This window comes from Notolepis coatsorum (assembly GCF_963971535.1).
Source record: "Notolepis coatsorum genome assembly, chromosome: 1".
NCBI classification, from domain to species: Eukaryota; Metazoa; Chordata; class Actinopteri; order Aulopiformes; family Paralepididae; genus Notolepis; species Notolepis coatsorum.
Genome location: NC_140165.1, coordinates 154,108,616 through 154,124,091, shown reverse-complemented (window position 1 = coordinate 154,124,091; position 15,476 = coordinate 154,108,616). Strand labels below are relative to the sequence as shown.

The window sequence follows — 15,476 nt, the reverse complement described above, 5'->3', positions numbered from 1 at the left end:
GAGACAGGTCCATTCACCCATCTCAAGCCCCGGCCTCTTTTCTTGACCCTCCCAATCACAACTGTTGCTTCCCTCGGACAGACTTTGTTGGTGACAGAAGACATCACCTGTTGTTTTGACACCATGATGCAACGCTCCTGGTCGACCCCACAGTGCAACGTGAAACCGTTTTTCCGGTTCAGTTAGTTACAAGCAAAATGCTACAGCAAAGGAAATGTTATCGACTTGATGACTTGTTTTGTAGCTAATGTTGGCGCTAATACTAGCCTACAGCAAAACACAGGGGTAGACATAATAAATACCATTCTCAGTTATCATATCAAAATGAATGTGATGATGAGATTGTCACTAAAGTTTTGTTTTTCGGCTGGTACTGAATAGAGGAAGAGTGAGAGGAGAGGGGCAGAGCTGGTACTGAATAGAGGAAGAGTGAGAGGGGCAGAGCTGGTACTGAATAGAGGAAGAGTGAGAGGGCAGAGCTGGTACTGAATAGAGGAAGAGTGAGAGGGCAGAGCTGGTACTGAATAGAGGAAGAGTGAGAGGAGGGCAGAGCTGGTACTGAATAGAGGAAGAGTGAGAGGGCACAGAGCTGGTACTGAATAGAGGAAGAGTGAGAGGAGGGCAGAGCTGGTACTGAATAGAGGAAGAGTGAGAGGGGCAGAGCTGGTACTGAATAGAGGAAGAGTGAGAGGGCAGAGCTGGTACTGAATAGAGGAAGAGTGAGAGGAGGGCAGAGCTGGTACTGAATAGAGGAAGAGTGAGAGGGCAGAGCTGGTACTGAATAGAGGAAGAGTGAGAGGAGGGCAGAGCTGGTACTGAATAGAGGAAGAGTGAGGGGGCAGAGCTGGTACTGAATAGAGGAAGAGTGAGAGGGCAGAGCTGGTACTGAATAGAGGAAGAGTGAGAGGGCAGAGCTGGTACTGAATAGAGGAAGAGTGAGAGGGCACAGAGCTGGTACTGAATAGAGGAAGAGTGAGAGGAGGGCAGAGCTGGTACTGAATAGATAGAGGAAGAGTGAGAGGGGGCAGAGCTGGTACTGAATAGATAGAGGAAGAGTGAGAGGCGGGCAGAGCTGGTACTGAATAGATAGAGGAAGAGTGAGGGGGCAGAGCTGGTACTGAATAGAGGAAGAGTGAGAGGAGGGCAGAGCTGGTACTGAATAGAGGAAGAGTGAGAGGGGGCAGAGCTGGTACTGAATAGAGGAAGAGTGAGAGGAGGGCAGAGCTGGTACTGAATAGAGGAAGAGTGAGAGGGCACAGCTGGTACTGAATAGAGGAAGAGTGAGGGGGCAGAGCTGGTACTGAATAGAGGAAGAGTGAGAGGGCAGAGCTGGTACTGAATAGAGGAAGAGTGAGAGGAGGGCAGAGCTGGTACTGAATAGAGGAAGAGTGAGAGGAGGGCAGAGCTGGTACTGAATAGAGGAAGAGTGAGAGGGCAGAGCTGGTACTGAATAGAGGAAGAGTGAGAGGGCACAGAGCTGGTACTGAATAGAGGAAGAGTGAGAGGGGCAGAGCTGGTACTGAATAGAGGAAGAGTGAGAGGGCAGAGCTGGTACTGAATAGAGGAAGAGTGAGAGGGCAGAGCGGGTACTGAATAGAGGAAGAGTGAGAGGGCAGAGCTGGTACTGAATAGAGGAAGAGTGAGAGGGCACAGAGCTGGTACTGAATAGAGGAAGAGTGAGAGGGCAGAGCTGGTACTGAATAGAGGAAGAGTGAGAGGGGGGCAGAGCTGGTACTGAATAGAGGAAGAGTGAGAGGGCAGAGCTGGTACTGAATAGAGGAAGAGTGAGAGGGCAGAGCTGGTACTGAATAGAGGAAGAGTGAGAGGGCAGAGCTGGTACTGAATAGAGGAAGAGTGAGAGGGCAGAGCTGGTACTGAATAGAGGAAGAGTGAGAGGGCAGAGCTGGTACTGAATAGAGGAAGAGTGAGAGGGCAGAGCTGTTACCATAGATATCTATAGAACACTAGATAGCTTAAGGCGGAGTCACCAGCGTCACTGAACCGCCGCCATCTTGCTCCAGTTAGCCTTGAGTGAGAGTGAGTGAGCTGCACAGACAAAAATACTCAAAACTCGCTGAAATATTGACGGATTTACAAACGGGTTGGTTTGCTATAAACATCAAAGATGTAGTTATGATACTGCATACTTATAAAAAAAACTTTTTTTAAAGATGTTTTTTTTACAAACCGCTTGTATCATAGCCACGTTAATAATGCTTGTAATAAACCAAACCGTTTGTAAATCCGTCAATATTTCAGCGAGTTATGAGTATTTTTGTCTGTGCAGCTCACTCACTCTCACTCAAGGCTAACTGGAGCAAGATGGCGGCGGTTCAGTGACGTCGCTCTCCATTGGCCGGCAGCGCGGGCAAGCTATCTAGTGTTCTATATATATCTATGGCTGTTACTGAATAGAGGAAGAGTGAGAGGACATGGCGGGCACCTGAGGCGGCTGCGTGCTGTAGGGGTGACGGAGGCCGTGGGCGAGGAGGAGGAGGCGAGGGATAGCGGGGAGGAAGTGGAGGCCATGGCCATCAGAGAGGAGGACGACGCCCCCTCAGGAGCCGACATGTCTCTCTTTATCTCCTCGCTGCTTCTGCGGGACACTGATCAGGACAGAAGAGACAGTGTGAATGGGCCAAAGAAGTTCAATATGTATATAATAATAATAATAATAATAATAATAATAATAATAATAATAATAATAATAATAATAATAATAATAATAATAATAATAAGTGTTTTTTCATAACTTTGAGAAATACCAGCTGACCTGAGATGGCCTTAGAGGAATCCATGTTTGAGACCCTCTGGAGGGCAGATGGAGGGCGGCTAGCGGAGGTTCCCCTGAGAAGGTGCTCAGCTGTGGATACAAGAATGTTTATCTATTAATCTATTTATTTATCTTTTTTTTTTAATCTACTTTTTCTCCCCATTTTCTATTTTTCTCCCTTCCCCAATTTCGTGTTGTCCAATTCTACCCTCCCCTGTCTCGAACGTTGTTAGGCCATGCCTCCCACTGGTCGGCTGCAATGTGGACCAAGCCTTGCATCACGTGTCCCCTCCGGTACTCGAGGAGGCAGCCGTCGCATCTTTTCACCTGCACAGCGCGATCTCTCAGCGGCGAGGGTCTGCGTGGGAGGGACACGCCGCCCCTGTCGCTTCCTAATTCTACTGCGCAGGCGCACCAACCGACCTGTAGGAGTCGCTGTCCACAACATCCGATCCCCACCCACCAGCTTCCCACCCCCTAATACTGTCAATTGTATTAGTATGAACGGCCAGCCAAGTTGGTAGCAACGCCGAGAGCTGGGCTCGAACCCAGCATATTTATTTATTTATCTATTAATTAATACATTAATTAAATTAATTACTTAGACATTTTTAGGATGTTAGATAGGAGAGTGAGTGACAGGAGATCAAGGGGAGAGAGAAGGAAGATGTTTAGAACCTTGAATCTAGTATGTTGCGATGACATGGTAAATGGACTGCATTTTATACAGCACTTTTATCCAAAGCGCTTTACAACTTATGCCTCACATTCACCCATTGGCATGGTTGGGAGCAGTTAGGGGTTAGTGCCTTGCTCAAGGACACTTCGACACGTTGCTGAGAGGAGCCGGAATCGAACAAGGAACATTCCGATTACCAGACGATATAATATTAAACAACGTTACTCTTGTATGTTGTTGCATTTATGAGTCTGGTCATGGTTAGGAAGTTGGCTCCAAAACTGGCGTCACAGAGGACAGGCTTTCACAGTAAGACAAGAGAAATGTTGACGCCAACTAGGCACACTTACAAGCTAGTAGGCTTCATCACAGCAGATGTCTTCATTCACTATAAATAAACCAGAGAGACAACAACCAGCCCACAAATATCAATCTGGCTAAAATATTGCATAAGCAAGTGCACATGCAACCAAATATCAAACCAGGCTTAACATATTACACAACCAATATCAAAGAAATGCACAACCAGTCAACAAGATAAACTTGCACAACGGTGGCCATTGAGTGCAATAAAATGTAACTCACCCTGAATGGATAACGTTACTGCAGAATTCTCACTCACAGCAGTTGCTTGAAGTTAAAGGTGTGACAAACTTTTTAGGCTGGGTTTAAAAGTGGACACTGCTCTCCAAAACACGCATCCAGTTTTATGTCACTTGGAGATTCATAAGCAGAGCGTTATATTAAATGTCCACGCAGGGAAATGTGGAAATATCCTGCAGCTGACTGGGGAAATACCAGAGGGAAAGACTGAAGGAGCTTGCCTGAAAACGGATCCAACGTAACTTTTCACAATGACACAAAGGGACACGAATGCTCAATTGCAGCCAGTGTTGGAAAATAATAGCTTGACATAAAACTAACTTGATGCACTAACAAAACAACATGTCATGTAAGTGAAGCGTTCTGAGCCGAAGTACCCAGATGTGCGGGTGAAATATTACCATAGGTGTGTTGCAATATACACTAGGGGCAATCATCTAAAGAATGCTTGAAACGTGTGCGGCTACGTGGCATAGTGGGCAAGGCGCTCGCCACGAATGACGGAGACGCTGGGCTTGCCTGTTCGAGCCCAGCGCTCCACATTGCTTTCAGTTTAGCTGGTCGTTCATACTAATACACATTGGCCATATTAGGGGGTGGGAAACTGATGGGTGGGGATCGGGCGTTGTGGACAGCGACTCCTACAGGTCGGTTGGTGCGCCTGCGCAGTAGAATCAGGAAGTGTCGGGGGCAGCGTGAGCCTCCCACACGTTACTCCTCGCCATTGAGAGATCGAGCTGCACAGGTGAAAAGATGCGACTGCTGTTACCTCAAGTACCGGAGGGGACTTGTGCCATGTATGACTTAGTCCACATTGCAGCTGGCTTGTGGGAGGCAAGAAACAGCGTTCGTGACAGGGGAGGGTTGAATTGGATGATATGAAATTGGGATGGGAGAAAATATAGAAAATGGGAGAAAAAGTGGATAAAAAAAAAATGCTTGAAACGTCTCTTTACCGTAAGTTTTGCAACACTAACAATAAAGAGACTATAGGCGCATTTGTGGGGATAGGGTGATTTTGCTACTTAAAAGTGCTGCAGACAAACCCCTTTCAAGAAGTGTGTGTGTGGGGGTGGGGGCAATGGCCTCTGCTTCCGGCGCCACTGCAAGGACGCCCCACAAGAAGAACATTTTGCATGACGTGCTCTAAGAGTGTTTGTCTACAAGAGGAATTCCTCTGAAATATGACATTCAAGTCTGGAAAGAGGAAGATCCCAGCCCTCTTGAGCACAGGATTGGCTTCCCCAGCAAGGCACCAATAAATCAGAGGAAAAGTAAACTAAACTCTGGAGGCTACGGCCAAGTAAGCACGTTCGCATGAGACACTTGAACTCATTACTGGTGAGAATGAACTGTGGGGAGATTCTTCATGGTTCATTTCTTGCCTGTGGCCCCCCTCCAGTGGTTTCATAAACGTGACACATCTAATTGAGGTCAGAACAAAGCTCTGCTGAGGAAACACAACCCCCAACACCACAACCAGAACCACCACCAGAACCACTACCACCACCACCAACATCACAAATCAAATTTATTTGTAAGGCCCGACAACACACGTTAATGTCCCCATCGGTCGGAGTCGGACACGTCTTCTTTAAACAAGTCAAGAAGAAACATCACAATAAATAAAGAACAAAACAAAAACACCATGAAGTCCAAAAGATTTAAGATAAATGAATGCAACACTCCCAGACATACCCACCGAAGGTAAGGAAAAACTCACTAAAACCTAGCAAAACCACAACCAGAACCACAACCACCACCACCAGAATCACAACCCCCACCACCACATCACCACCCCTATAACGACCACCAGAACCACTACCACCACCAACATCACCACCACCATAACCACCACCAGAACCACTACCACCACCACCACAATCACCTTGCTGTTTTGAGGGTAGGCAGAGACTTTGTTCTACTTTTTGGAACAGTTTAATTTATAGGAATACATTTCCATTTGAGAATTTTTTTGCTGTCGCTTTTATCCTATGCGACTAACAAGTCAGCAGCAAGGGTACAACTCTGGCAGCTAAGGGTAAATAACAATCGTCAAGCAGTGTCGAACTTGAGTGCTAGTCTTTTTTTTTAATCCACTTTTTCTCCCCATTTTCTATTTTTCTCCCATCCCAATTTCGTATTGTCCAATTCTTCCCTCCCCCGTCTTGAACGTTGCTAGACTATGCCTCCCACAGGTCGGTTGTAGTGAGGACAGAAGCCTTGCATCACGTGTCCCCTCCGGTACACGAGGAGGCAGCCTGTCGCATCTTTTCGCCGCAGCAGCTCGATCTCTCAGTGGCGAGGAGTAACGCGTGGGAGGCTCACGCTGCCCCTGTCACTTCCTGCTTCCGTCGCACCGGCATCACCAAACCGACCTCTAGGAGTCGCTGTCCACAACGTCAAATCCCCACCCACCGGCTTTCCCACCCTCTAACACTTGCCAATTGTGTTAGTATGAACGACCAGCCAGCCGGTAGCAACGCCGAGAGCTGGGCTCGAACCCAGCGTCTCCTGCGTTAGAGGCGAGCGCCTTGCCCACTGCGCCAAATCAGCCGCCCTGAGTGCTACAGTCTTGAGTGCATAGTATTATATATATTTTATTTTATTTAGCATAGTAGGTAGTAATATAGGCATGGTAGATTCCTTAGTAGCAATGTGCTATGTAAATAGTTATTATTTTAATTTAATTATATTATTTAGAATTTCAGATATTGATTGAAAAAGTGGGTTTTTAGCTGACGGGCGGGTTTCAGCTGTCCCGACTGTGGTGGGAAGTTTGTTCCACCATTGTGGAGCAAGGACCAAGAATAGCCTGCTTCGCTTTGATGATCCCCCAGGAGCTCAGATAGGAGTGGGTTTCAGGCGGCCAGAAGATGCAGAGTGTAGGAGTCTTGAGGGTGTGTAGTTAGACTCCATTGACCGGAGGAGGAATAGGAATAGGAGTAGTTTGGACATGAAACAAATGTAAAATATCTAGAAATAGAGCCCAGGTGGGGAAGTGTCTCGGGCCATACAGTATACCCCCCTGCTGGCCTTGAATCCCACCAGAGCCTCCTCTCCTGTATCTACTCTCCATCTCCCTCTGTCTTCCTACTGTCCAAATAAAGACTAAATACTATCTACCCTTCTTTAAAATGTATGTGGGTAGTTACTGGCTTACCTGGCAGGGTGATGTCTGTGTAGCTGGGCCTCTTGTCACTCAGAGAGGAGAGGGGCTTGGTGGCCGAGATAGACCCTGTTATGGAGTGTCTCTGTAACAGATCATAACAAATAAACATCCTTATCTTCCCCAAAAACTAAATCATATGGGGAGGTGTGTTTAAAAAGACAAATCCATGGGAAGAGTTTATTTTAAAATGGAGGAATACGATTTCAATATACAATCGACATATAAAAAATCTGAGTGACAATATTCTCTCAAATTTGAAATTATGTCTTCAACTGCAAATAAGGAAAAGAGGCTAGTCTGCTGTGACAAACTGTACTAGAGGAACAACTGTTTGTGAAGAACAGGAGGTCCGGACAGTAAACATGGAATACTTGACCTGTGGTCAGGAAGTGGCTGTTATTCAATATTTTTTTTACTGACAGTTTACCGAGTGGTCTATAGCTGACTCTGGGGGTTATAGCTCACGACCGTATGTGGTTATTATATCACAGCTAAAGGCCTGAGGCAAAGCACAGGTCGAGGCCGATGTGATATACCATGGCCTGAAGAGAGTTATTGCTTTTAGAAAATGGTCACCAAGTATGGTAATATGAATACCTGGCAAGGTTCCATGAAATAAACACACAACAAAAAATGCTATAATTTATTGAAAACAAAATCATTCTCCTGCCAAGCAATGTAGTTCTTCAAACATTTAGCAGAGTGGTTGCCAAGCAACACACAGATGCACACGTCTTCATCTTTTTCAGAAAGCTAATGTTATGCTAGCAGGCATTATGGTCGCTAGCATTGCACAAGTTTTGCAAACTGTAAATATGATCTAACAATATGTATATGTATACATAAAGCTTAGGTAGCTATCCAGCCATCTAATTTACCCCCTCCCCCCAGAAGAAATGTCAACCTCAGTGACAGACACAATGGAAAGCATGCTAATCATCTAGTCAAGCTAATCTGGATCTCGCCTTTAATTGTGCAATTGTAGTGTTGCAGTGTTCAGTTATGTTAGCGCTCGTCTTTGCTGGTACAGGGGTGTTTGACTCTGGACAGGTTTAATTGCACAGTGCCAGAAGCAAGAATCCTCTCTCGTTGTAGCTGCTGGCTGGATTATTTTTAGACGTGGAGTGAATGATACTGAATTGTGCAAAGGAATTAGACGTCATAGCTGTGGTATATGGTCTGATATATCACGGCTATGAACCAATCAGATCACTTGATTTGAGCCACCCGTATTTACCATTTTACCGCTTTATGATATTCACAGCAGTGGCAGTCAGAACACAACCAGTAAGAATCAACGTTTACTCATACAACTTAAAAGCCCAGAAAAGCCTTTCCTCCATACCTGTATAGGTGAAACAGCAGCTGCCGGAGGGGTCTTCATGGGGCTCGGGCTGAGGGGAGTGCGTGGCAGGGTGGCTGCTGGGGGCGGGGCTGTCGGAGGAGCAACAACAACAGTGGCACCATTGGAGGCTGGACCTGTGGTGTAGTAAGAGAAGGCAACAGTCAGTCGCACATAGCACAGCTTAAAGGCTGTCGAGTTTCAATATCTCTCAATTGCCATTGCCTGATCTGACTATTGTAGATTGGATGCAGTAAAGAGTAGTGTCACACAAGGTCCCACTTTATAATAGCACTGCAACAAGCCAACATAACCATTTCATGAAAGCATGAATTTGTCTTATATTGTCCTGTAAGCAATGTCATTATATGATTGAACAGGGTGCTTTCCCAACATGTAATCTGATAAAAAAAAATATTCATGAGGATGTGATTACTGGGGAAATTATAATATGATTACTGTAGGAAAGTGAAATCACACACCACTGCTCCATATGCAGTACATTTTATATGACCTACTAAAGTCTCATTCTGCGTCTCCAAGACCCAGAAAAGTTGGTCAGATAAAATGAACTGCATATGGCGCACGAGTGTGCGATTTCCTTCTCTTAATACAATTAGTTCAATCACACAAGGAATTTTACTGCAACCGTGGTGGACACAGAAGGACATGATCAGATATTTTCCTAATATATTTCACTGGGAGATATCAAATACTTTCAGAATTATCTGCAGCAATGCAATTATTACCATTATCTACCAAAGGTACAGTATAATAGTGAGAAAAGGGGGGGGGGGTATCTTACACTCGCACTGGGGGGGGGCTTGTGAGGAGGCATTGTCGAAGCTCTTGATGAGCGTTTTGACGGTGGGCGACGGCTCAGAGGAGGTGGAGGAGCGCCGGCTCAAACCCATCCCTTGCCTCAGAGCGGCCAGGTCCCTCTCCACAGCGTTCATGTAGTTATACACCCTGCCCCTCTCCTCGTCCTGCCTGGGGAGGAGGCACACCACACATTCATACACTCAATATATACATGTAGTTAATGTTATACACCCTGCCCCTCTCCTCGTCCTGCCTGGGGGGGAGGCACACCACACATTCATACACTCAATATATACATGTAGTTAATGTTATACACCCTGCCCCTCTCCTCGTCCTGCCTGGGGGGGAGGGACACCACACATTCATACACTCAATATATACATGTAGTTAATGTTATACACCCTGCCCCTCTCCTCGTCCTGCCTGGGGGGGGGACACCACACATTCATACACTCAATATATACATGTAGTTAATGTTATACACCCTGCCCCTCTCCTCGTCCTGCCTGGGGAGGAGGGACACCACACATTCATACACTCAATATATACATGTAGTTAATGTTATACACCCTGCCCCTCTCCTCGTCCTGCCTGGGGGAGGGACACCACACATTCAATATATATACATGCATACATATAGCACATACAGTACTGCAAGTGCATTTTCAAATGTGGACTCTCTCACACACACACACACACACACACACACACACACACACACACACACACACACACACACACACACACACACACACACACACACACACACACACACACACACACACACACACACACACACACACACACACACACACACACACACACACACACACACACACACACACACACCTGTGTAAGAGGAAGAGATGGAGACTAGATGTGTGTCTTACACAACTAGATGTGTGTTTGCAGGAGAAGAGATGTGTCTTACAACTAGATGTGTGTTTGCAGGAGAATAGATGTGTCTTACAACTAGATGTGTGTTAGTAGGAGAATAGATGAGTCTTACAACTAGATGTGTGTTAGTAGGAGAATAGATGAGTGTCTTACACAACTAGATGTGTGTTAGTAGGAGAATAGATGAGTGTCTTACACAACTAGATGTGTGTTAGTAGGAGAATAGATGTGTCTTACACAACTAGATGTGTGTTAGTAGGAGAAGAGATGTGTCTTACACAACTAGATGTGTATTAGTAGGAGAATAGATGAGTGTCTTACACAACTAGATGTGTGTTAGTAGGAGAATAGATGTGTCTTACACAACTAGATGTGTGTTTGCAGGAGAAGAGATGTGTCTTACAACTAGATGTGTGTTTGCAGGAGAATAGATGTGTCTTACACAACTAGATGTGTATTAGTAGGAGAATAGATGAGTGTCTTACAACTAGATGTGTGTTAGTAGGAGAATAGATGAGTGTCTTACACAACTAGATGTGTGTTAGTAGGAGAATAGATGAGTCTTACACAACTAGATGTGTGTTTGCAGGAGAATAGATGTGTCTTACACAACTAGATGTGTGTTTGCAGGAGAATAGATGTGTCTTACACAACTAGATGTGTGTTAGTAGGAGAATAGATGAGTGTCTTACAACTAGATGTGTGTTAGTAGGAGAATAGATGAGTGTCTTACACAACTAGATGTGTGTTAGTAGGAGAATAGATGTGTCTTACACAACTAGATGTGTGTTAGTAGGAGAATAGATGAGTCTTACAACTAGATGTGTGTTAGTAGGAGAATAGATGTGTCTTACACAACTAGATGTGTGTTAGTAGGAGAATAGATGAGTGTCTTACACAACTAGATGTGTGTTAGTAGGAGAATAGATGAGTGTCTTACACAACTAGATGTGTGTTAGTAGGAGAATAGATGTGTCTTACACAACTAGATGTGTGTTAGTAGGAGAATAGATGTGTCTTACACAACTAGATGTGTGTTAGTAGGAGAATAGATGTGTCTTACACAACTAGATGTGTGTTAGTAGGAGAATAGATGTGTCTTACACAACTAGATGTGTGTTAGTAGGAGAATAGATGAGTGTCTTACACAACTAGATGTGTGTTAGTAGGAGAATAGATGAGTGTCTTACAACTAGATGTGTGTTAGTAGGAGAATAGATGAGTGTCTTACAACTAGATGTGTGTTAGTAGGAGAATAGATGTGTCTTACACAACTAGATGTGTGTTAGTAGGAGAATAGATGTGTCTTACACAACTAGATGTGTGTTAGTAGGAGAATAGATGAGTGTCTTACACAACTAGATGTGTGTTAGTAGGAGAATAGATGTGTCTTACACAACTAGATGTGTGTTAGTAGGAGAATAGATGAGTGTCTTACACAACTAGATGTGTGTTAGTAGGAGAATAGATGTGTCTTACACAACTAGATGTGTGTTAGTAGGAGAATAGATGAGTGTCTTACAACTAGATGTGTGTTAGTAGGAGAATAGATGAGTCTTACAACTAGATGTGCGTCAGTAGGAGAATAGATGAGCGTCTTACAACTAGATGTGTGTTAGTAGGAGAATAGATGTGTCTTACACAACTAGATGTGTGTTAGTAGGAGAATAGATGAGTGTCTTACAACTAGATGTGCGTCAGTAGGAGAATAGATGAGCGTCTTACAACTAGATGTGTGTTAGTAGGATACTATAGATGAATAGCTCCTGCTGCAATGGAAAGTTAATAATTTTTCCGTTTTTGTTTTCATATTGAGCAGCATGCACGTGCCTTACATTCAATAACAGAAGATAATTAACTATGTACTGTGTGAGAGATCAACTAATCAGTGAGTGTAATTAGTTTAGATTAATAACACTAATCCATGACTGCAGAACAGGATTTCCGTTATCCGGTAATTACTGCTTTTTTAACAGGGATAATCTGTCCGACATATTTAAATCTCTCTTGTCAAAATGTCCTGTGAAAATTATTCCTGAGCGGGCCAAACTGGCTGGTAGTCTGCTTGAAATATAATGTATAAGCAAAATGTGCCTACTTTTCAATAAAAAAATGTAAATAAAGAATTTAATGATGTTTGATACTACATTTTTTTTATATAGCTTATCAATTGCTTTTAAGCCCAATAAACACAGATAATATTTGACTGAAATCAATATTGAAATCTTCCAGGACATATGGACTGGGCACCAATTTCTTTTCAAACGGAAACCCTGCCGTGGAATCAGTCAGACTCTAGTCTTCCCTCATTCTCTGCCACAGCTCAGCCACAGACAGTGGAGGTCACTCTGACCACTGGAGCCGATCCAACACGCGTTTCTGACCACCTGTGTATCTTACTTGCGGTTCTTGACCTCATCCAGCTCTTTGCTCAGCTTCTCGTTCTTCTCCAGCGCTTCCTGTAAACGGCGCCTCAGGTCCCCGATCTCCTCTTGCGCTTCCGACTTTATATCATTAGCAATGACTACGGCGGTCTGCAGGTCGGCCTGGAACTGACGCCACTCTAATGACTCCTCCTGCATGTAGGCACACACATTTGCTTTTGTAAAATGCGTAGCAGAGATGGGGAGGGACAATCTAGCGGACGGTACACAAGAGATTGGTAATACATCGTCCTGTCACCTAAAAATATTTACCGGTAAGACCTTTCCAAAACTGAATTTAAGACAATTTAATGTTTTAAGGCCTATTATTATATTTTTTGCACCCATTTGTTTGTGTGCGTTTATCTCAAAATGTAATGGCCGGATTGCCAGAAAACTTAGTGTAAACATGCACGACCCATAACGGAAGATGCCTATTGATCTTGGTGACCTTTCCACTAGCGCTACCATCAAGAATATCTTTACATTTTCAAATGAGCGTATCTTATGACTCATTAGTCATACCGTCACAAAATTAACTGTGAACATTCATGACCCCGAGAGAAAAAAAGTTATTGATTTGACTTGGCACCACCATCATACCAAACTTTCAGTTTTCAAATGAGCGCATCTCCTAACCTGGTAGTTGTACAGTTGAAAAATCATGCAAATGTGTTTTTCGTACAATAATGTGAGGTAGTATCACCGCTGTTGATACATAAAACATGGATTTACAGCTTGGGTCTATTGAGACTGATGATACAGGCAACTCTTGTTTTTGTCATCTACCCAGTAAAATGTTGAGCATGAAAGTAACAGCAAAGCTGGAAGATTGTTAAGTCTTGGCGGAGGTTTGCTCCCTACTGCATGTATCCAATGTGAAGGACATTTTAAGACATTAATGACCCGCAGCCATCCTGAGTTACTGTTGTGCTTGGCCAGGCTCGTGGTGGCTCTCTCCAGCCCCAGCTCACCCTCAGTCTTCGGTGCAGGATCTTGATCTCCCTTTCCATGTCATGCTTCTGATCCTGCAGCTTTTTCACAGAGTCTGAGAGAGGAAGACATGGTGGGAGTTCATGTGAACAGGCCACAGGATATATTCACACACAGCGCAGGGAGAGAAGCACCAACCGTCTCTAAAACAACTCAAGAGCTGGTAGAGACATGACAATAAATGACTATTCATTTATTCAAAGTATAGAGGAAATTGTTAATGATTTTAATGAGTATTTTGTTAATGTAGGCCCTAATTTGGCTAAGGAAATTGACCTCCCTACGGAGGGTGAAACGTATTCTGATTCACCATCAAACAGCAACTCAATGTTCCTTGGTGGTGTTTGTGAGAGTGCTGTGTTAGAAGTGGTTAGAAAGTTTAAGAAAAAGAAATCCACTGATAGTAATACTATTGACATGTCAACTATAAAAGAAGTCTTTGACTGTGTCCTTAAACCATTCACTTATATATGTAACAAATCCTTTTTAACTGGTATTATTCCTGATGAAATGAAAATGGCCAAGGTGGTTCCAATTTTTAAAAGTGGTGACATACATACTATATCAAATTATAGACCTATATCATTGCTACCTCAATTTTCAAAGATACTTGAAAAATTCTTTGTAAATAGACTTGATGGCTTTATTGAAAAATATGAGTTATTGAGTGACCATCAATATGGTTTTAGCAGCGATAGATTTTGTGGAAAATATATCAACAGCAATTAATGAAAAACAACCCTCAATAGGTGTATTTATTGACTTACGTAAAGCATTTGCCTGCTTTTACAAAAAATGGAACGGTATGGAATAAGAGGTGTCACTCATCATTGGTTAAGAAGTTATTTAAATAATAGATTTCAATATGTAAACATTAATAATACAGAATCACATCTTAGAAGAGTAACTTGTGGTGTTCCACAGGGTTCCATATTGGGACCCAAGTTATTTATACTTTATTTAAATTACATTTTTACAGTATTGAATATTTAGAAAATTGTTACGTTTGCTGATGATACTAATTTACTTTGTTCAGGGGAGGACATAAAATAATTATTGAAAACAGTAGAAAGGGAATTGATAAAGTTAAAGAAATGGTTTGATAGGAATAAATTGTCTCTTAATGAAAACAAAACAAAATGTATGGTATTTGGTGGTGTTCCTACCGACTGTGAAATTAAACTGCATTTAAATGGAACTGAAATTGAAAGAGTATATGAAACAAAATTCTTAGGTGTGATTATAGATCACAAACTCTGTTGGAAGCCACATATACAGTACAATATATCAAAGGTAAATTTGCCAAATCCGTTGGCATTCTGTACAAAACAAGGGAGCTATTAAATCAGAAATGTTTGCATATATTGTATTTTCCACTTGTTGTGCCATACATGTCATATTGTGTTGAGGTCTGGGGGAATGTTTATAAAACAAATATAGATCCTATTATTAAACTACAGAAAAGAGCTATTAGAATAATAAACAAAGCTAGTTACCTTGAATCGACAAATCTATTATTCATAAAGTCCTGCACATTAAAATGTGTAGATATGGTGTACTGTACATAAAAACCTTGGAAATCATTTTGTGCTAAGAGTAAAAGCCTACCAGTTTGTATTCAATGTCTCTTATAACCAAGAGAAGGAAAGTATAAATTAAGAGGGTTATGTAGTTTTAAAACATGTAAAAAGGTAAGAACTAATGTAAAAGCTAGATGTGTTTACATTTTGGGAGTTAAATTGTGGAATAGCCTTAGTGACGGGTTGAAGTTG

At 43.0% G+C, this 15,476-nt stretch overlaps 1 protein-coding gene across 1 annotated transcript in view; it reads right to left on the bottom strand.

The window, feature by feature from the left end:
- The window catches only part of specc1la (sperm antigen with calponin homology and coiled-coil domains 1-like a), a 43,932-nt gene that overhangs the window by 8,008 nt on the left and 20,448 nt on the right, over nucleotides 1-15,476 (bottom strand). The window contains exons 6-12 of the mRNA XM_084320569.1: nucleotides 13,686-13,759; nucleotides 12,689-12,864; nucleotides 9,375-9,559; nucleotides 8,573-8,706; nucleotides 7,219-7,309; nucleotides 2,774-2,863; nucleotides 2,444-2,606 (exon numbers count right to left, since the gene is read on the bottom strand). Coding sequence (XP_084176695.1) covers nucleotides 2,444-2,606; nucleotides 2,774-2,863; nucleotides 7,219-7,309; nucleotides 8,573-8,706; nucleotides 9,375-9,559; nucleotides 12,689-12,864; nucleotides 13,686-13,759 — 913 coding nt within the window. The remainder of the gene's footprint in view (nucleotides 1-2,443; nucleotides 2,607-2,773; nucleotides 2,864-7,218; nucleotides 7,310-8,572; nucleotides 8,707-9,374; nucleotides 9,560-12,688; nucleotides 12,865-13,685; nucleotides 13,760-15,476) is intronic.